Source organism: Plectropomus leopardus, chromosome 10 (assembly GCF_026936395.1).
Source record: "Plectropomus leopardus strain MGB_pleo_1.0 chromosome 10, ASM2693639v1, whole genome shotgun sequence".
Taxonomy (NCBI): Eukaryota; Metazoa; Chordata; class Actinopteri; order Perciformes; family Serranidae; genus Plectropomus; species Plectropomus leopardus.
Window position 1 is genome coordinate 31,265,385 of NC_142185.1, and position 23,112 is coordinate 31,288,496.

Sequence of the window (23,112 nt, forward strand, 5' to 3'; positions counted from 1 at the left end):
TGTTTTAGGGAGACAGTGCAGTTACAGAAAAAGTGTTGAGACTGAAGCTCTTTATTTATTTGACTTTGGCTTTAAAAAATGCTCCTGAATTAAATCAAATTTACAGAGAAATCCATGAGGAAGCATTTCTCTAATTTAACTGTCTTTTTGTAGGAAAAGCTGCAAGAATTTCAAAAGATGGCACCAATTTTGCAGGGAATGTTTGTATTTTGATTTGTTCTTGAGATTTCAGGATTCGCTGGTTTTCTGTAAGGAAATAAAATAAATTAATAATAATAATAATAATAATAATACCTGTTGGTTCTGGTAGGCAGTGACGGTGGTGAAGACGGTCTCGGGGAAGCTGAAGGTCTTGACTCCCTCCCCGCTGGGCACCGGCTTGTTTTGAGACAGTTCGCTGCTGAAGTCCTTCCTGATGACGTGAACACGAGGCTGATACTTGTGCATGGAGTGCAGGATGATCTGAAAATAAGAAAGAGAAGAAGGTGAAGTCAAGCTGATTTTATTATGCAGATATCTTACAAAAGCATAAATGATGATGAATATAGTCCTGAAGGCAAATTCCATTCTCAATTTTTGTTTTTGCTAGTGATAAATCGATATAAACCGGAGAAAACGAAGAAAGTGCACCCTTAAATGTCTTAAATGGCACAATGACAAGTTCAATATAAAGGGAAATATTAAACTTTAGACAGCTGGATCAGGTTTCAGTGACGATTCGGCATGTAGCTGTTAAGGATTCAGGGTTAGGAGGTGAATTTGGTGACTGAAGGGCCTCATACCTTAATAATGAATCACAAATCTGTGTGTGTTTGTGCCTCTAAACTTTCCAAAACTGGAAGTCACTGTTAAATCTTCCTCTCTGGACACACACAGTACATGCGAGCCCTTCATAACATCAATTAGCCTGAGTGCTCCTCCGTCAGGGCCACGTGACATAAAGCGGAAACTGAGTTCACACTGCGATGACGCTCGCCGGAGGGCCAGGGATTATTTCACAGCAGAAGGGAGGCGTCAGGCGGTGTCGGCCTGCCTCGCCTCGGGGCCTCGGTCTGCTCTTGATTAAACCGACACAGAGCCAAACACCCCAGACCAACAGAGGGGGTCATTTCAAACCAGGCCTGTGGGGGGAACGAGTCCAGTTAATGTTCCAGACCTCAAATCTCACTCACTCACACTCACACTCACACACACACACACACACACACACACACACAATACAATGCACACATGATGCCTGTGCTGATGCAGATACACACGGATGCATGCTGTAATCTGCAATCCGTGTTTTTAAACATTTTGTCTCCATCTGTTTCACTCAGCGATCATTTCGGTGGCGTTTTGGGGATCTCTGCTCAAACATCAGCTGTCGATGGCGATGAAACAGAACTTTGTGTATTTACTCAAGTACTGTTCTTATGTTTAACTTTGACATACTTGTAGTTAACTTGAGTATTTAAAAATTCTGCTACTTTATACTTCTGCTCTACTACATCTAAAAAGGCGATTGTTCTACTTTTTATTTAACTACACTCATCTGACACTTTAGCCACTAGGTACAAAACAAATAAACATATGATATGATGCAGCACTAATGTGTGCAGTAGTGAGGGAGGCCTTCAAAGATCACAGACACCAAAATTTAACATAAAAATGTTTGTTTTCTCGACCATATCCAAATGTCTGTTTTAGTGAGACTAACATTTCAGTTTCATAGTATCAAAAGAAAGTGTTGGTCTGCGGACTGAACGTTTATGCAGTATTACTGTGTCAGATAGACGTATTGGAAATGTGCTACTTCTGGTTAACAGACAAAAAAATCAGATACATTTTGATATAAGATTTAAAAGTCTGTGATGAGTGATAATAATCATGATTTGATCACAAAGTTGGATTACATGTGAGAGGGGTTGGTTGGCACTAGAAATTAATTAATTACTCAATCACCAACTATTTTGATAATGGATTAATCAGTTGGGAGTAATTAATTGAGGAAAAAAGTCTATTTATTTCGTTCCAGCTTCTTAAATGTGAATGTTTTATTTTATTTTTTATTTTTTTTTTATATCTTTGGGTTGTGGACAAAACAAGACATTTAAGTATGTCATCTTGGGCTCCATTTTTTGGGCATTTTTTAACAGCTGATCAATCAATCAAGAAAATAATCTACAGGTTAATCAACAATAAAAATAAGCAGTACTTGCAGCCCTGGTTAACTCATGTGCCAACCAACTGTAAATGAAGCATTTTTTTTAAGGAACTGAAACGATATTTAAAAATTTAAAAAAGTAACAGAGTAATTAGACATTGCTATTGATGAACTGCTGATTATTTATCTTGGACAGATATAAAACTGGGATCTTTTTAGCATTAAAACCTTATTTTGGTGTTGTGATAAATTGTTATGCAGCCTTTTCTGCATCAGTTTATAGTGTGAATGTCATATGTTTTGTCCAAAGTTCTCTGCTACTTTCATGTTTTTATCAGGGCAGAAAATGCTCATGTTCTAAATATCGAGGGGGACGTGTCCCGTGTTTACTCCTTGAAATCTTCGCCTGTGGCTGTGGTATCTTGTTCCTCTGCAGCTCAGTAGATGTTGTGCAAAGTTTTGTTACCTCAGAGAATTAAACTTTTTTAGGCTGAATGTGTCAGCAGCAGTTTTACAAGAAAAGGAAGAAATACGTCCATATTTTGTATGTCCTTTTCCTGCTGCAGTTTTTTCAGTTGGTAAGACAGTATTTTAAAAATGCAAAGCACAAAAGTACTCCTAAAAGTTAAAGTTTCAATCAGTATAATAACTGCAATGTTACTCTCTGTATACGCTTTTCATTTTTTATTTTCATTGCAGTTCAGCCGTTGTGGCTTTAAGTGCTCGAGCAAAATTCACAATGTCACAAAATGACCTACAAGACAAAAAGTGTTTAACCCTTTGAAAGCCATGGATGTCAGTTTTCCTGTTCTGCGTTAATACTTTTTCCACAAGCTATTTAACCCTATGCAATCTTTGCAAATTGGCTTGATTTCTTTTGAAAATGTCGGGTAAAAGGCAGTCAGCAACTTGACAATAAATTCATAAAAAGTGACAAGTAAAGGAACTGGAAATGAGTTTTCCAAAAAAGATGGAAAAATAAAAATAAAAAAGCTAGAAAAATGTCCAGCAAACTATTTTCATAGTAATTATAACTATTTAAAATAAAAATATTTACAGATTTTTTTTTAGCACTTTCTTAAGGTCAGTTACTTGTTTGTTTTTCTTTTCTGGTTTTGCTTATTTTCAGCTAATTTTCTAATAACATTTTTTTTTTAATAAACTAAATTTCGCTTATTTTGGCGGCCATGTCTTGTTTAGTTGGTCATTGGTCATTCTCCCCACATTTTGAAGGAAATCAAACTAATTTGCTCAGGTTTCGAAGGGTTAAACAGCGAATAGAAAAGTTTTCATCAAGTGGATACGGATTGAATCACAGTCATGTTGCAGTAATAGCGATTTCAAAACACACACACACACACACACACACACACACACACACACACACACACACACACACACACACACAGCTGCATTACAGCCCAGAGGAGTCATGCTTCGTCCCCGGTCGGCCTGAGGTGATGTAAAGTCAGAGCGGATCACACATCGACACGCTGAACTCAGAGTCAAACGACTCAGAGGGCAGCCAGAGGACATCAGCTGACAGTTGTTCACGCTCAAACACAATTAGGCTAAATAAGTGATGTTTTCATTTTCATGGTAGGTAATGACGTCCTTTCAACCCGCTTTTAAAAAATCATGTGGACATTCACACTCGCGAGACACCGGCACGTCCCGAATGTAACAGATGTATCTCCATGAAGTCAAATCTAATCACTTTTTGTTTATGAAGCACATTCTGCACGGCGGTGTGGCCTAAATTGATTTTCAAACATAGTTAAAAACAACTGAATGAAAAATTTAGCGATCAAAGCGAAAATTAATTCATCTGTGAAATTACATCCTGTTAAAGGACGATGACCAACAGGGACTCCCACTGTAGGTCACCAGCAGAGACGGACCTGGCTGCAGGTCTACAAGTATAAAGTACATTTATTCCACCACTGCACTTAAGTAGAAATACAAGGTACCTGTACTTTATGTAAGCATTTTCATCAAACATACATGTCAAAGTAAATAATGGTACTTTTACTTCACATAAAATCTTCCATGTAATGTGAAAACCATTTATCTGCAGATGTGTTGATTTTATTTATTTATTTATTTATTTTAATGTTGTTAAATGTAAACTTAGGGATGATTTTTTTCTTTTAGTGTTAAAAGAAGTCACCCACTGCTTTAAAGGGATAGTTCTGGTTTTTGAAGTTGTGTTGTAGTCCAATACAGAAGCTGTTCAATGTACTGCTGAGAACGAGGGCAGCAGCAAAACACACGTAAGCCACCTAAAAAGGTCCCCTCTGAAAAAATGATCAGTATCAGTTGAAGTGAATGCTAAATTCACAATATTTTTTTCACTGCTTTAGCTTTCTGCTAGATGGTGATTCCCAACGGGAAAATGAATCTGTTATAGCACGCTCTTCAAAGCCAGAGTCCATAGAGAAAAACAGTGATTTAATACTGCAGAACACAGGAGCTGCTGGTCTACCGCTGCCTCGATCAGTTAGTTTGTTTTTGTGATTGCGTGAGTTTGGCATTTAAAAGCGTTGCTTCAGATTCACCAAAGTCACACAATAACACAAAATAACGAATAAATCGAGGAAGCAGTGGACCAGCGGCTCCTGTGTTCAGTGAGCTTAAATGACTGTTTTTCTCAGTGGAGTCTGGTGGCTGTGACGAGAGCACAGAGAACTGAAGACGTTATCTTCCCTTCTGGAAAGAGGCTGTCTGACAGAAAGGCAGAGCTGTAAAAACACTCTTTAAATAGGGTAGCCTTGTTTCTGACTCTGTCCACAGCAGTACACCACCGTATCGTATCGCAGGTCATTTTCTTGCTTGTTTGGATTTTCTTTTTTATGTGTTGTTGTTTTCACAAATAATTTTCTTGTACTTTTTTCTTCTATTTTGGGGTAATTTCTTCTTATGATGCTTCCAATGTTCTTGAAAGAAAAATCAAGCAAATTTGCTCAAGTTTCAAAGGGTTAAATAATTTGCTGATCATGCTTACAGTTTCTTCTTAAGTAAGGCTTGAATGCAGGACTGCTATTTGTAGTATTTTCATGCTGTCTTGTTGGTACTTTTTGATTTAAATTCGTTTCCACCATGAGGTTTGGCAACACGGCGTCACATGACACTGCTGTCGTGAAAAACGTGCATCTCTGTAAGGTCAGATTCGCTCGACTGAAGAAAAACAGACAAATGTTCAAAGCAGACATACATATAAAATCCTTCGGCAGCGTTTTGAGCGATTTTAAACACAACAGCATTGATACATTACGATGCTACGGATCATTAACGACAAATAGAGCAACTATGAAACAAAAGAGAAGCAACAGAAGAAATGCTCTCCGGCTGCTTCAGTGTTTTATTGGGTTTTCCCAGAGACCGGCGAGGACAGACAGGAAACAGAAGACAGGCGAGAGTGACAGCGTGAAGCGGATCTGAAGCCTCGAGGCTAACGAGTCCGGCCAGGCGATGAGGCGTCCAAAGAGAAAGACTTTTAAAGTGCTGCTGGCTCACAGCAAACAACATCAAGCTGCTTGATTGTTTTTCAGTTGATGTATGAAGGAGAACACGAAATGTTGACTACAGCAGCTGCTTTTTGACTTTTCCCTTTAAATTTAGGGACACATTAAGACAAAAAAGTGTTCAGATCCAATAGCCAATTTATACTGACCGCCTGTCATGGGAGGCATTAATTTTAAAATCTTATTTTCAGTTCCAATGGTTACTTTTAAAGCAAAATGTTCCCAAAAAACCTGGTTGAGATCAGACACACTACATCATCAGCTTTTAAATGCCTTCATAAAACTTTCTTCTGCAGGACAACATTTAATAAGTTTTATCACCCATCCTTGGCCAGTTTATTTCACTTTTTTATGATTATTATGTTGTTTGTTTCATATTTTATTTTTGTTTTGGTTTTTATTGGCTTTTTTTCCCCTGAAAAGCACACATATAAAACTGGGGGGTTTGGGGTTTCGTCGTAATATTTTGAGCGTCAAACACTTAATTTCTTGTATTCAGGTGAATTTTTCTCCATCAATGTGTTTTCCTGCATCACTTTATGTGTATCTATGTTTCGTTTTTTATTAGGGAAATTATGTATCATATTTTATAAACTGATCAATAATTTTTTATGTTACATTTTACCCTTCTGAAGTGGAGTCAGTATGGATTTGAGAGTAAACAGAAGTTTTTGAAGCCCTAAATAAAATGCATTACTCATTTTGTTTTTCATATTTTGACTATAAAAGACTATAAAATTATCTGCCAAACAGTTTTAGCTCATATGAGATTTCTTTTTTTTTGTGTTTTGCTGTTGTCATGCGCCAATGAAGATTTTAGAATAGGCTACTTTAGGTTTTTTTTTTTACAAATTGTACATTTGAGTGTTGCTTATTTAATAGTGAATATTTGGGAATATTTAATGTTATCTGCTCCTGATTTCAATTTTGAAAAGACCCCCCCCCCCAAAAAACCCCAATTTATTTCCAAAACTTTTATTATTATTATTTACACTTTATTTAAATGACTATTTTTTACTTTAATTTTACTTTTTTATTTTATGATTTAACTGTTTTCTTGTTTTTATTATATATATATATATTTTACACTGCATGGTTTGAATTTAAGAACCACTTTCTTTCTTTTCTTTTCTTTTTTTTTTTTTAAACACAAAAGGAGGGTGCAACTCCTAAATGTTTTAACTGGAAGGTTTTTACAAGTAAAATTGTCACTTTAATGACAAAAGAGCAGCAGTTAAACCTGTAAACCTCATCACAAAGTAAAAACTATATATTTGAGGCCCTGTTCATCAGTCTGGATGACATTGTGTCGTCATAAACACAGTAAATATACAAATTTTTTCTGTTTCTGTCGCGGGCCGTGACGTCTGATGATTCACGACATGTCCACGGTGTCTGTTTCTGATGAGGCAGACATTTCACAACACCGCAAGTCAGGAGGATGAGCGAGAAGTGGTGAGGTTTTCCCACACAGGAAGCTCTAAAATTAATTTCCTTTGGCCTCGAACGCTCCTCCGGGGAAACAAAAGCCCTTAAACCGAGCAGCAGGAGAGGAAAGACAGCCTCCCCTCACCCTGAATCCTCGCCCACTAACAATCCATGTGTTATTACATTTGTCACCACTGAGCTGATGTGATCATCCGCAGAGCTGTGACAGAGCAGCAACCTGCCAGCCGCGCTGGACACCGCCATTTTGTCAAAGCGCCGGAGACATCATCACACCGCTGTTCTAATCTTCTGGCAGCCCCGGCGAGCTCCGAGGGGAAATTGATTTGTAGCAGCTCCTCATGCTCCTTTCAACTGTATCTGCAGCAATCAAAAGCTCTAAAACCGCTTGACAATCATGACACAGTGCCATCTCCCACTGTTATGACATTTACATAAGAGCTGATAGTAATTCAACATGCTTTCATTTCCCCAAAACACTGAATAAAACTAAAATTGATGCTCTGAGTAGCTTTATTTTGTGAAAAAAATGTATAAAAGCTTTGATGTATGAGGTTCAATTTCACTAAAAGTCGCCTTTTTCCAGATTTTTTATGGTCTTTAGAAATATACACTGGGCACAAGTTTGACATTTGAGATTAAATATTAGGTGTCATTTTAATGCAGCACCGTGTGTTTTTATTATTGACACAGTATTACCTCATCCAGTATCATAGGAGTCAGTGATAAATGTACTGGGGCTGTGAGCTAAACTGACTTTTGCAATGGTCTTTAAAGCTGCATTAACTGGTTTCTGGCCACTAGGGGGCAAAAAAATGAAAACAAGCAGACAAGCACCATATTTTATGGCTTTTAAACTAGTTAGAGTTAATAGCAAGCAATTGCCTACTTCTGCACACATCAGATCAGACAATCAGGCCCAGTAACCTAAAGAAAATGTTTCTGCAAACCAGGAATACTTTACACTTGCATGTTTCACATCTATCATATCAACGTTTGTAAAGTGACGTAGTTTATCGGAAGGTGGAGGGGACGGACGACAGTTTGACAACTAGGTGAGACGTCTGCCAAGCTACAGACCACTGTTCAGGACCAACAAATAACAAAACCAGTTGAATTCTGGCGAACCATCACTGCAGACAGTTCCTGCAGAAGTGTTTAGAGACATTAAAGTGTTTCCTGCTGGGATATGGCCACATTAAAAGTGGCTGTTTTTCCCCAAAACATCACTGTGTTACCTGCTGAGATAATGCCAAAAAAGTGGTTGCATGTTAGCAAGGCATCATTGCATTTACAACCAGGATTGTGCCACGAAAATCAGTTCTTGTCACTGATACATTGCTGTGATTCCAACTGGGGCTGTGTAAAGAAAAGCGTTTGCGTTTTTACTGAGGCATCTTTTCATTTCCAGAGTTATGCCACAAAAGCAGTTGTTTTGTACCAAGACATCGCTGCGTTGTTAGCAGGGAGTGATTGAACAGGTCATTTTAAGTATTTTTGTACCTAAATCTGACCCTAAGTTAGCTGCACCACTGTAGAAATTTAAAGTTTCAATGTATACGCTACATATCAACATACAAATGTAACATATCTGAGGTTTGCAGAAACGTACAACGCCAACATTCATTCTGGTGATCGGGCTGGACATCAAAACTGCAGTGACCATCTGAAGTTGTGTCTTCCTTCTTACTTTATTTAAGTCAGATATGCATTTTCCTTTTGTCGCCCTGATGTAGTTTCTACCAACGCTTGACATCAACAACATGTTCTTTAGTTTGCTACTGCTAGTTTTCCGTCCATGTTAACCAGCTACACATAAACTGCACAGAGGGCTGCTGAGAGCTCTCGTGCTGGAAACAGATCATTTAGGGTGCTGCAGTGCACAACATTTCCCTGACTAATACAAATGTGAAATTAATAATATTTAGCTTAATATTTTTATGGCTTTTACAACAGGTATAAACATAAGGAGCCAATGGAAGCTAATAATCAAAAGCTAACACAGTTTTCTTCCACCTTATATTGCCCCTTTCCCATGAAACCCATTTCTAACTATAGAGAAGCATAAAGTGCAAATAAGGGACTCACTTCAGCTCGCTGCCCACTTGCTGATTATATGTAAGGAAGGCAGTAAATCTAACAAATTGTGGTCTTACTTGTTGCATTACAGTTAAGTATTTCACCTATGAAACCGACATTACACATTTAGAGCGGCCAAGAACCAATAAGAGAGTTACTTTAGCTCGCCACCTCTGTTACTGACTGGCTGCAGGCGAGGCAGTAAATCAGGCAGATTGTGGTCAGACTTGAGTTTTAGCTCAGTGGTGTGGCTGCTGGAGCGCACTACAAATCAAATTCAATCATTAAGTGCCTTTAACGAAACCGTTTCATTACAGAACGCTCCACGGAGCCATGAAGGAAATGAATATTATATATTAAAAACAAGGGCAGGGGTTCAAATCCCAGACCTCTAATATCTCTCCATGCTAATCCTCAAACCTAATAATATTCAGTCAGGGTGGACCATCTTCAAACAGAGTGAGTGTGGCAGAGCACGCTGTCATGTGTGGCAGAAAATCAGTCTCACAGCTCCGTGACTCATGAAAGCATGAAGTCCGTGAAGCACCGTGTCAACTTTCCTTTCAAGCAAACGCATCAAAAACATTTCAGTCCAAAAAATTGCCTCACGGCTCCAACAGTGCGTTCATCTCTGCAGCACCATGAAGAGACATGAAGTATGAAGCACAGGAATTAAATAAATGAGTCACAGCTTGAACCCAAAAGTGTTTCAGCTGAAATATCTATCATCTTTCTTACAGGATCCAATGCAAGGTCAGACATTTATTTTGAAAGTACTGACATCTGATTGGCCTGGAGTCCAGGGCTTTTACACCAATGTTCAAGACCAACAAACAACCAAAACTGGTGCTTTTTAGTGAGCCATCGCTGTATTACCGGCAGCTTTTTTAGCCACCAAACATGGGTGTTTTTTAGCAACTATGCTATGTTTCAATTTGGGTTAGTCCCATTAAAGTGGATGCTTTCTCAACAAATAATGGCTGCTTTTCCAGCCAAGATAATGCCTCCTAAAAAACTGTGTGAGAGGGCAGAACGTGACAGAGCGCACTGTCATGCACTGCAGAAAATGAGTCTCACAGCTCTGAGACTCATGAAAGTAAAGTCAAATGCTTTGTCGTCTTTGTTGCAGAATCCCATGCAGGCTCAGAGATGTATTTTTAAAATACTGACATCTGACTGGTCCGGAGTCAAAGTCTTTTGCACCACTGTCCAAGACTGACAAACGACAAACATGTGTGTTTGAAGCCACTGTGGGTGATTATTAGCGACCCGTTTCTGTGTTCCTACCGGGGATAGTGCCCAGAAACACAGCTGTTTTTTTTTTTTAGATTCTTTTTGGGGATTTTTTTTGCCTTTACTTGATAGGACAAGTGTAGCATTACAGGAGAAGAGAGAGGGGATGACATGCAGCAGAGGGTCATGGGTGACGGACATAGGACATAGACTTTGTACATGGCTTTCTGCTCTACCAGGTGAGCTACTGGGCACCCAAATGCAACATTTTTTTAACAAGACGTTGCTGTGTTCCCAGCAGCTTTCTAGCCGCCCAGCGTGTTTTTTTTTTTTTTTGTAACCTGTTAATATGTTTCTACCGGGGATAGTACCATAAAAAGTGTTTTTTTGTTTTGTTTTTAATTTAAACAAATAATTGGTGCATTTTCAGCCAAGATGATGCCACCAAAAGTTAGTGTGAGAGGGCGGACTGTGGCAGAGCACACTGTCAGATATTGCAGAAAATCAGTCTTTCAGCTCCGCGACTCATGAAAGGAAGTTCATCAGATGTCTGGAGGTCCAGGGATTTTAACATGATGTAACAGTTTGGTTTAAAATAATTTAAAATCATGAGACCTCTTTGTTGGTCTGATATCTGCATTAGCAAGCAATGCATGCAGAGGAAAAGTAAACACCACTGAGCGAGCTGAGGCTACAGCTACAGATCTAAATATAGTCGAGTCATATAAAGGCACAAGATGCCGTAACAAGATGTTCATGTTTGCAGCGTTCAGAAGAAGAAGAAGTCTCTTACGTGTCCCTGGTCGTCCAGCTCGTTGTTGGTGAGTTTGAGCTTGTCGAAACTGACCACCTGCCTCATCCAGGTGTCTCCTGAGGCCAGAGAGTCCGGGTGGATGTAAGCCCGCGGAGGCACCGGGGAGTCTGCGTTTCCCGCCACCATCCACTTGGAGCTGTGGTAAACATACCTGGAAGACAAGACCGGGAGACAAGATTAGATCAGTAAACAGGAGAATACTGAGGATCAGTCTAGGAAAGCTGCATATTGACATGCAAGGACAATATCAGATCTGAAGAAAGTGTAAGCAAGGTGTAGGTTTTGTTTAAACTTTGGGGGGACACATATGAAATGAAGGAGTCCTGTGACAGAACATTTTGAATGTCAAAACATTAAATTTCCTGCATTCTGGTGATTTTTTCCCTCAGCAGTTTGTGTCTTTTTGTGCATCAATTCATGGTGGAAATATCTTAAATTCTGTCAAAATAAAAGTCCAACTTAAAATAATGACAGTCAGTAATCCATAAATTAAGTAGGTTTTCCCAACTGGATTTTCAAGCAGTTTTGTTAATCAAAGTTGATAACTCGACTTGAGTTTGCAAGAACATCAACTGCATCAGCAGTAAGTTAACAATTGTGCACTCTTTAATTCTACTTATTTGAAATGTTAATGCAAAGTGTAAAAGCACGATGCCATCCTACAACAACAACAACAACAACAACAACAACAATATTCTTCTCCTCAGCATAAATCACTCCAATCTCTGACACTAACTAAGTTTTTATTCCACAGCAGGTTAAAACAATCTACAGGACTATAATTCCCTGATCACTTTCCCTGTTTTGAAAACTCATTGACTCTCTGAGGGTGCTTCAGGGTTGAACGGGTTATTATAAAGACCGTGTGGATTTCAACAAGGCCAGAGCGCCTCTGATTTTTTCACTCTGCTGCAAAACAAACTCCAAACACTCGGCCACGTTGCCACAACAACGGCTTTAAGTACTCATCTGTTGTTTCTTAATTATGCTTGAAATTTTCTAAGAAGAGTGACATAAAATGTCCCATATGCAGTCACACGCTCAGCTGCATAGTTTCAATTAAGCACAGCCATAATATTTGATGATGCTGTGTGAGTTTGGGGCGTCCCACCCATTAAACAGCAGGGAGAGAGAAGAAAGGGAGAGAGAAAGAAACTGACTTTTACACTCAAGTCCACAAACCACCAGTCAATGCATTGTTTAAGAAACAGGAGATGAAAAGAAGGAAGATGAAGGACAAGAAAGGAGATGATGTGAGGGGAAAGGGAGAAATAAAAATGCAAGAAAAGGAAGAAACAAAGAGGAAAAGAAAGAAATGCATGGACAGAGAAAGTGCAGAAAGAAAAAGAAAGTTGGACAGAGACATCAAGAGAGATACAGAAAGAGAAAATGAGTGAGCTCAATAGTCGATGGACAGAGAGATATGAAGAAAGGTGGAGCAGGAGAGGAAGAGGAGAGAGTGAGAGAGCGAGGTTGAGAGTGAGTGGAGGAGAGCGAGTGTGAAGCACAGCTGTTTGCCTTTAGTTCTGGCCCCGCGCTCGCTTGAAAGTGTTTTATCTGCAGCGTCTCTGCCAAAGTCATCACTCACTCCTGAAACATGGACAAAACTCTCATTTGGTCCTTTTGTTATTGCCTCCAAGGGCTGCACCACCCCGTTACACACACACGTGCACGCACACACGTGCACACACGCACACAATATGAATGCATTCAGACACAAGCAAAACATCCATACTCAGCTTCTCTTCACCACAAAACACATACACACACATATTTTAAAATCAACAGGGGCGTCTCTAGACATCTTGGTAAACACACCCTCATTTCACCATATTGGAGGTAAAGTTAGCTCTACTGTATGTGGCTTTAACCCTTTGAATCCTGATTTAGAAAATTATTTTCAAAAAGTTGAAAATTGTATAGGGAGAAAAGAAAAAAGCTAGAGAAAACTATATTTAAAATGATCATATTTACACATTTAAAATTAATTTGCATAATTATTACAATTTTTGAGCACTTTTCTATGTAATTTCCTTATTTTGTTTTTAATTGTATTATTGTTATTTATTTTTTCATTTTTTAATTTGTATTATTTGAACTTTTTAATAATTTCTTGCAAATTTTGGGAAAATTTCTTCTTTTGTTGCTCATTCCCTTCTTACCAAGAGGGCATAACATGGAAACAAATGTGTTATATTAGGTAAGATATATTTTTTTAGCCAGGCACCTGGTAGTTTATATAATTATATTTTTGCATCTAAATGCATTTACATTTGTGGCACTTGATGTGTCATTCATGACTCACTTTCCATATTTTACATCTTTATTCGTATTTGAGTGATCTTTGAGTTTTGCATCTAAAGAAACAAAAACCAACTCTTATTGAAAATATGTCACCCTAATAAAGAGCTTTTGAATGATGGACTTTAGTTTAACAATAGATTTATTTAAGTCAGAACTTTTCTTAAGTGGTTTCGACTTTGGGCACCGGAAACAAATTGCAGGCTGCATCTGCAAATGGTCTCAGTTAAGAGCTTAATGTCTAATGCTCTCTACAAAACCACATCGAAAAGCTTTTACTGGTATTTCTCTCTTTGTTCTGTCCTGTTTGTTGCACAATAAAAAATGTAGTCATCACAAGAATCCAGTTTTCACCAGACCTCCAGGAGGAGAAATAAGTCACATAATGAGCCCATCAATCCTTTTTTTCTTCTTTTGGATGTATTACATCTTTTGTGCAAATAAAGACAAATCTAAACTGAACTTAGAGACACAACCCAAATAGCCCTTATTGGCAGAGGTGTACATACTGGGGACAACACAAGGGACACATCTACCCTCAAAGAAATGTCTGCATTTCCACAAGTCATATTAAGCCCGTTTACACTGCCTGTTTGAAGTGGGAATATCACGCTGTTATGCCACTTGTTGTTCCGTGTAATAGGTGTGATTAGTTGTCTCGCCTTTGAGCCGGCAGTGAAGGTAGTAACTGCGCTGAACTGAGGTCTACATAAAAGAGAAAGGAGGCAGGACGGGTGAGACGTTCTGAGGACATGTTATGTTTGTGACCCTCAGCAGGAGATTTAAGAAGCAGCTATCAGCAGTTAGCAGCTACTCGAAGAAGAACAGCAGCTGTGTCAAACTGGGAAAACTATGAGATTCAGGAGATCCTTACCATCGGAGGACGAGAGCAGACGCCATATAACAGAGACGGTGAATAATTATTGTTGCCGTGTTATGTAACTGTTATTCTTTTGAAAGAGCTACTGATGTGTGTGTTATTTGTCACACTAGAGGCAGATGCTGTTGTGTTAAACCTGTCATGCCTCTTTTGCTTCCACGATTCTGGCATGCTGTCTAAAATCACACACCGGAGGGGAATGACGCTGCCGTTGTTTGCTTTTGTGTCAAAATGCAAAGCCGACGTAAAGAAGGGACCCTATAACGGGATCTCTGTGTAAAAAGGGGTGTTGTGACTTTTACAACAAGATGTCTTATTCCTTGAATTGTATCTCTCTGTAGCTCGGTTTGCTCTTTTACTGTCCAGTAAGACATGCAGGCTGTTTGCTGCTCATGCTGAGTTTATTTCAAACAACCAGGAAATGAGAAACACACATTTCCTGTGTGTGTCAGAGAGCGACCACACGGCAAGTTTGAAGTTATAAGAACCTACGATACAATATCACAATTACGCATCAAGTGGGTTTACATTCTCTCCTTAAAATCTTAACTTAAAAAACTTAACTGGAAAACAAAAAAAGTCTTGTTACTAGAGTTTTGTTGTAACATAAAATACAGAGATGTAAAATATGTGTTTGTCTTAATAAAAAATATTTTTGCTGACTGTTAAACAAATATCTTTTATCTACTATATCTAATACCAAGCACACACGTCCAAACATAGCTCTGACTTTTGACCTTGACACACATACACACACAAACACACACACACACACACACACACACAGAGGGTGCCAGGCGTTTCTGTAATTTCCTGTTTGGAGTGCTGTTTAGGGTTACGCTCGGCGTAGCAGGGAAAGTGTTAAAGAAGGAGGAAACTTTAGCCCCAAACAGGACTGGAAATCTGATTAGTCCCCCCGCTTTCATCTTTCATAAATCTGCCATCTGGCACCGGCACGATCAATAAAGACTGGACTTTATGTGACACTCTTACTGGACAGATGGGGGGCAGGGGTGACGGAGGAGGCGGAGGAGGAGGAGGAGGAAGAGGAGGAAGAGGAGGAGAGAGGGGGTCCTTTCCCGTCTTAGCCAACACCAAACCACACAGCTGACAAAACCAAACTGCAGTACACACTCTGTGTCTCTCTCTCTTTCTCTCAAAAACACACAACAGCATCTACTGGGACAAACACACACGCAGAAACACACACACTATTCAGACAGCAAAAACAGGTTGTAAATGTGTGTGCGTTCTCAGCTCATCACATGTGTACTGTAAAAACACACACGCACACACATTGACACAGTTGCCAAACCCAGGCTGTATATTGGGTTACTGCACTGACAGAGTAAATATTACTATTGAATTACCATTCAGGGTTGACTGGTGTGTGCGCTCTGATTGTGTGTGTTTGTGTGTGTGTGTGTGTGTGTGTGTGTGTGTGTGTGTTTGTTCGTGGATTCTTATTCTTATGAGGACCAAACGTCCTCACTCACAAAGACAGATAAATTCCGCGTAGAGCCAGTTTCAGAGTAGGAGCAGTGTTTTTAGGATTATTGTTGCGGTGGACCGGTCCGGCAGCATGTGCATTTGAGTGCATGCATGAGTGTATCTCACTGGCTAGCTAATCGTTGCTGCACTCACACTCACACAGTGATTACCGCTGATAATGCAGCCCAATCACCAGAAGAAGCTGTCGGCATTGTACATTTCTGCAAATCACAAATATGTTACATTTGCGTGTTTAATGCACATCATAACATTTCTAAAGTGACGTAGTTTATTCGCTGACTTTGTCTTGAGGAGGTGGAGCTTTGGGATGGTGGATGGTGTGGCACCTTGGCGAGACGTTTGCCAAGTTACAGACTCTTTTCAAGACAACAAAACAACAATCTGGTTGTTTTTCTAGCAAGTCATCACTCTAATTCCAGTTTCTTTTTATCCACCAAATGTGGTTGTTTTTTAGGAACCTGTTGCTGTTTTTCCAACAGGAATAGTGCCAATAAAAGTGATTGTTATTTTCGAGACATCATTGCGTCTCCTGCTGAAATTGTCTCACTAAAACTAGTTATTTAAAGCCCAAACATCATATTTTCTAAACCATTACCAAGTGGATTTTGCGCCTAAACCTAAACGTTAAACAGACGCGACAGATTTTGTCCGACCACGTTCTCAACTGATGCCGTTTGTTGGCGTATTGAGCAGCCATGGCAGCTGATGTCCGGCGGTGTATAATAATATGAACATTGCTGTCTGGCCGCGTTCCCAGCTGACGCCGTCCAGCTGCGTTTCATGCGAACGTGAAAGGTGTTTTTGGCGTTGGGATCTTACATCAAAAGCACTGACAAAGCCGTGATATTTGACAACTTCAGAATGAGAACGGGCTAAATGTGAATGTGTGTGTTTTATCTCCTTAGTGCTTCCTATTTTGAGTGCGTGTTGCTCTGTTTCTGGTAATATGAGGACCAAATGTCCTCGCAAAGGTGGATCAAAAAAGGAAAAGAAAATTCAGTTTGATGTAACTTTTCCAGTCCTCACTTTGACATGGGAACAGTTTAAACTTGAGTTCATTGGATTGATGTTAAAAGTCCACAACGGAACTTAAAAAACAGCATAAATGCTTGTAGAAGTGTTTGTGTGTTTTATTCCTTTTGAATGTGTGTGTGTGTGTGTGTGTGTGTGTGTGTTGAAGCAGAGCTGCAACATGCTCTGACACACAGTTAAAGGAATGAGGTATGTTTGAAGAGCCAGACAGCCCCCACGTTCAGCGGCTCGAGCTCAGAGCAAACCGAGCGACTGTCCACATAAAAGAGCTGTAATATATGGAGATTTAATGAGCGTGGTACCAATGAGACGTTCCTAAAGAGGGGCAGGGAGCCCAAGTAAAGCAAGTCCATTCCAATAAAGACCGTATTTCCAGACCCCAAACTCCCCAGGCCTGTGAGACACACCAGTGACAGCTCCCAGCTCAGTTTGCAAAGGACTGTGGTGAATTCCCCAGCCAGGAAGAAAATCCTATTTAATTTTACAAGATCTTTTGGCCTCTAAAAATCCTCCATGATGTCTTGGATCGCCGGTGGGGGAGCGGGGAGAGGCGGCAGGGCAGAACGCCTGCTACGCTCTGGTGGAAAACTTTACATTAATAAACAACGATATGATTTAAGGAAGGTCGATTTAAATGCACACATCGCAGAAGTCACTTTATTTATGTGCAATGTTTGTTTTTATGCAGACGACCCTGTTTTTCTTTCATAAATCTGACTTGACATGAGTGGGAAGAGTCTTTTCTGTGTTTCCTTTTGAGATGACAGAGCTGTGTTGAGCCCAGAGAGGGGGGATGTATCTGTGGCATTCTCAGCCTTTAATTAAATATTCACTCACCTCATAACAATGCATGAAAACAAAACTGACTCCCTGTAAACATGTTTTATGTCACTCTGCTTTAAAATGTGCTCACCAGCTGCAAGAATGTCCTTCAAAACACTGCTGGTACACTCAATACACCACTGAGAACACACACACACACACACACACACACACACACACACACACACACACACACACACACACACACACACACACACACACACACACACGCGTGACTCAACTGACCCTGTTACGCAACTGTGTTTAAATATGTATCATGTCTCACAAAGTGAATTATCATCAGAATTTCTAGGATATGTGTTTTTTGGGGACATTGTGATACATCAGGTGTTACTAGTCCTCATTGCAGATTTAAATTCTGTCTTTTCAGTTTTGACCTTGAGACAAAACTTGTCTGCACTTGCATGAAATGGTGTCATTACATTTAAATTTAGTGCATAAGTTTGGTGATAATCTATATTTATTTTACTATCAACAAAATAAAATCCCATTTCTTATTCCTCTCTGCTGTGGAGCTCCATTGTTGTACTCAAAGAAATCTCCACAAATTGGGAAATCAGTGAGGTCCAGGAGCTCCTTACCCTCCGAGCAGGACGAGATCAACCACAGTATAACAAAGGCATTAAATAAATGTTATTTCCATGTTATTCCATTGTTATTGTTTGTAAACTGTGCCGATTTATGTCACACTAGAAGCTGACGCTGTTGTGTTAAACGTCACGCCTGTCACATCTCTTTTGATTTCACTATGCCACGATGTTGTCTAAAATCACACACTGGATCGGCGTGGTGCTGCTGTTGTTTGGTTCTGTGTAAAAATGCAAAGAAAGCATAAAAAAGGACTTTGTAGCAGCTCTAGAGCACGATCGCCCGTGCTTCAGAGGGTGAACACAGGTGTTGCTGCACAGACAATGTGAGGAAAAGTAAATGTTTTTTGAACATTAAAGCATGAAAACATGTCATAGAGACCAAAAATATGAGCTTGAACTTAAAAATGAGCAGAAAAGGTTTAAAGATCAAGAATGGGTGATGCAATACTTAGAAACTGCACATAACAGAGGAGAATCCATGTGGTCACAAACCACACGAGCATCAACTGCACATGTGCTAGAAAAGTAAACCTGACGCCTGTTTTGTGCACCGTCGGGGTCACTCGAACCCTTGCAGCCACAGTGCAGCAGAGGCTGTGATTTGGTCTCAATTTGTGGTTATTTTCAGAACAGTTGCAGACAATGTCCCTCACAGTCTTAGTAATATTTTAGCTTGTATATTTTTTCTGTTCTCTAGCTCTTTAATTTTTTTATTGCATTTAAATGCCCTTGTATAATTAATTTCTTTTGCACGATGTCTCGTTGCTTTTGATGCTTTATGTAGAGCGCTTTGAATTCCGTTGTTGCTGAAATCTGCTATTTAAATAAACTCGCCTCGCCTCACTTGCAAAAAAAATACATTTATTGCTACATTTCAGTAACTAGACATTCAACAATTAAAAAAACAGCTTTTTGCCAGATGAAGGTCTAGTTACCAAAACTACACAATAATGTATTTCTTTTGCAATTCTGTGCAGAAGTTTGTTGACAAATTTTCATGGAATTTAAAAAATATTTATAGCATACTGGCAGTCATGTCCTCTCAGGTTAACCCTTTGAAACCTGCAATGAGCAACTTAAGATGAAATTAGAAAAAAATTGTAAAAAGTATAATTACCTAAAAATTATGAGAAACAAAGAAAAAAATGTGGGGCCCTAACAAACAAGGAAATGACCTGAAAAAATGCTTAAAAAATAATAATAAATATGGGGCAGCTGCAGGTTCGAGTCTGGCCTCAGCCCTTTGCTGCATGTCATCCCTCTCTCTTCCCCTCTCACACCATATCGGTCCTATCCAATAAAGGCCCTTAAAAATATCTTTAAAAATAAATAAACAAATAAATAAATAAATAAATAAATAAGAAGAAATCAATAAATTAATTTCAAATATATAATTCTGATATTAATGAATATTGTTTTTTGGACATTTTTTCAAAAGTTTTTTTCCAAAACTACAAATTTCTTGCAATTTGCAGAACAGTTCTAACCAAGTTAATTTTTTTACATGTTTTTAAAAGAAAGCAAAACAATTTGCTCAGATTCTGAAGGTTTAAATACGTGTCAAAGGCGTCTGAATGCACCATAAGAAAAGTCACGTTGATGCGGGTTTCAAAGGGCTCATAGTGCCACCTTTACTAAATGAGGTTCATCTGTCTGGTTCGTTGTTTCATGATTGTCTCAAATATGTTTTGAAGGCTGTTTTTGCTTAAAAATATATATTAAAGTCAGCCATCTTTTCTAAATATCAGCACAAAAATCTATCTATTGGCAGCTTTGATACAAAAACAGCAGCGTCAGCTCTCAGAAGGCCTTTGCTGGTTAAATGTAATGAGGCAGCTCTGTGTTTTTTGCCACATTATCACTTCATCACACACACTAACAGCCAGCGTCTGCATCAGCTTCAATAAAACCAGACACAACCTCTGAATACGCAGGTAAACTCACACACTTCTCTTCATCATCTCACTTCTTCGCTTCTGTCACAATATCTGAAAATATCACCTGAAAAACCATAAAAGTAACTCCATAAAACTTCCACAGTGAACCACGACAGCAGCTGCAGGTAAACGTGCAGCAACTTTTCTTTCCATCTCGCCGTCATTTTTTCCCGTTTCCGTCATTAGACCTGAATGTTGAGAGTTATCCTATTTGCAGCCTCTGGCTCTGCTGCTCGGCCAGTGGGATGATGAATACATTTCAATCTCCTCTCTCTGGCTCCGACTTCTGGGACCAGAACCGCGGGCCAGGATATCAGTCTTATTACATATCCAGAGAGATCCATCACACACAAGGCTTCCTCCAGCACATGCACACTTTAATCACTCTCGCTTCACTTCAAGGATGCAAATGATGGGGAGTAACTGCTTTCTCTGTGCTGCCAAGAAGAAGACAGGAACACATCACGTAGCACGTTATAAGAAATCTGAAAAATGAGGCTGGAATATCTTTTGTTCGGCCTGAATCCTGTTACCAACCCGACGTGAGAAATGGCATGAAGATGAGAAAAATCCAACTGGGTCAAAATGTTTATGCTCGGCCCGACATTTGAGATTCATCCAGGAAAATAAGAGCTTGGTGCTCCAGCTGAAGCAGAGGAGGGGGCTCGCTCCTGCATTTACACATGCAGATATGACTGTGCATACGGCAGCGCACTTAACAAAGCATTTCTACAGACTGCAGGATGAAGAGGCTGAGAGCTTTTATTTCGTGCTGTTGTGCAGCATTTCTGTCATGCCTATGGGGGAAATACTGTACTATTACTCAGCGTTTTCTCTGCAGTGTAATTCTCGTCATGGCTGAGACGCATCTGAAACAGCATTCAGACCATCATGGGACATTAAACTCCCCACAGAAACCCAAAAGAATGAAATCATTTTGGTTTTGCAGCAGTTTGGGAGGGAAGCAAAAGGGCAGGGGACATATATAAAATGTGAAAAGACAATTAAATGTCTCTCTGCTCTGAAAGACACTGAAGAGCTGGCGGACATTCACACTCATTCATGTGTTTGTGTGTGTCGGAGGTACCTGTATCTCTTATTGTCCACAGGCACGATGTCCATGGCGATGTAATACTGCTGATGGGGGTCCAGACCGGCGATCTTCACTCGCATGGCAGGAAACATCCTCCTGAAGGGGAGAAAACAACCGTTAATCTGATGGAGTAATTCTGTCTCCCTCATTCTGTTGTTTAAATTAACTCTTTGAAACCGATATCAGTTGTGTTGCGCTGCGTTCGAGGCCTTTCACACACTATTTAACCTTTTGAAACCTTTGCATATTGGTTTGACTTCTGGGGATAAAAAAGTGCAAGACAAACTTGGCAAGAAATGCTGTCACTGCAAAAAATAAGTAAAAGGTGACAAGGAAATTACCTAAAAATAGGTCTAAAAAGAGGAGGATTATTTAAAAAATGTATCCAGAAAATAGGCCTTTTTTGGTTATTTATTTATTTACTTATTACTTTTTTGCTTATTTTCAGGTAATTTTGTAATTTTTTTTTTTGCTCATTTCTGGGCCATGTCTTGTTTAGTTGCATTGCCTTCTCTTCATGTTTTTTAAATAATTCAAACCAATTTGCTCAGGTCTTAAAGGGTTAAGAAAAGAGCTGAAAAAAAAAAAATACTAAAACCAGACTGATGAACTCAGCAGCTGTTATAAAGCAGCCTCACCCAGAACACATATTCAGAGGTAAAGTAACACATACCTGCATTTAATCGATTTAGGAAGGTTAAAAAAACACATGTACACTCAAAATCAAACTCAGATTTCATGTCTGTTATCTGCAGCTGTGGTCGAGGAAGAGCGAAAAAAGGTACCAAAACATACATTTTTTTATTTTTGTGTTTTCTGTCTCGGCACATCAGAGTTTTGATAACAATCACAAAAATGCTGAGAACTTCCCGGATCAAGAAAAACAAGGTGTAGGTTTTGTTTCAGAAGTTGGGGGACACTTATGAAACGGGGGTTTGGGAGATTCACTTACTTTCCTGCATTCTATTGAATTTTTACGCACTTTTTTATGGTTAAAATTTATTTATGTGAAAGGAAAACACAAAATTCAGGTGACCATTCAAAATATAAAATTATAATTAAATGTAATGCAGTAAGGCTCTCTGCCATTCTGCTTCGTTTTCAGGTGTTTAATCTCCTGGACAAGCGCATTTAGTTTTGTTACAAAAGTGTGGGGGACACAAAAAAATGGCAGTTTGGTGGTCCTCACTCAGTTAAATTTGAGCATCTATAACTTAATTTCCTATATTCTGGTGAAGTCCTATTCACAGTGGAAATCAATATATGTAGGAGGACACTTATGAAACTGCATTAAACACTTAATTTTTTGCATTCTGGTAAAATTTTATGTGCAGGTTTGTGATTTTTCTGTATTAATTTATGGGGTAAATGTCTTAAATTTTGTCCAAAGTCCTCTGCTACTTTCATGGTTTTACTGGAGAGACAAATGTACATGTTGTGGATATTGAGACGGACATGTCCGCTGCGTCCTCCTCAAAATCTACACCTATGATGACAAACAAACAGTTCAGATTGGCAAACATTATTATTTCTCTAGAAAACAAATGTACGTCCTTCTCCAGAAATTTTTAACAACATAAATGACCTCTAAACACGGTAGGCCCTATTTTTTAATATCAGGTTGCCTCATGAAAAGGCACGAAATCCCAAAATAAACTACCGTAACAAAGAACATCTCA

The 23,112-nt window shown here is 39.2% G+C and overlaps 1 protein-coding gene across 2 annotated transcripts in view; it reads right to left on the reverse strand.

Annotated features, from left to right (window-relative positions):
• The window catches only part of tbx15 (T-box transcription factor 15), a 55,026-nt gene that overhangs the window by 12,594 nt on the left and 19,320 nt on the right, over positions 1 to 23,112 (reverse strand). For both annotated transcript variants that reach the window (XM_042494737.2, XM_042494736.2), the window contains 3 exons: positions 21,428 to 21,529; positions 11,225 to 11,396; positions 295 to 462 (listed from right to left, as the gene is read on the reverse strand). In XM_042494737.2, coding sequence (XP_042350671.2) covers positions 295 to 462; positions 11,225 to 11,396; positions 21,428 to 21,529 — 442 coding nt within the window. The remainder of the gene's footprint in view (positions 1 to 294; positions 463 to 11,224; positions 11,397 to 21,427; positions 21,530 to 23,112) is intronic.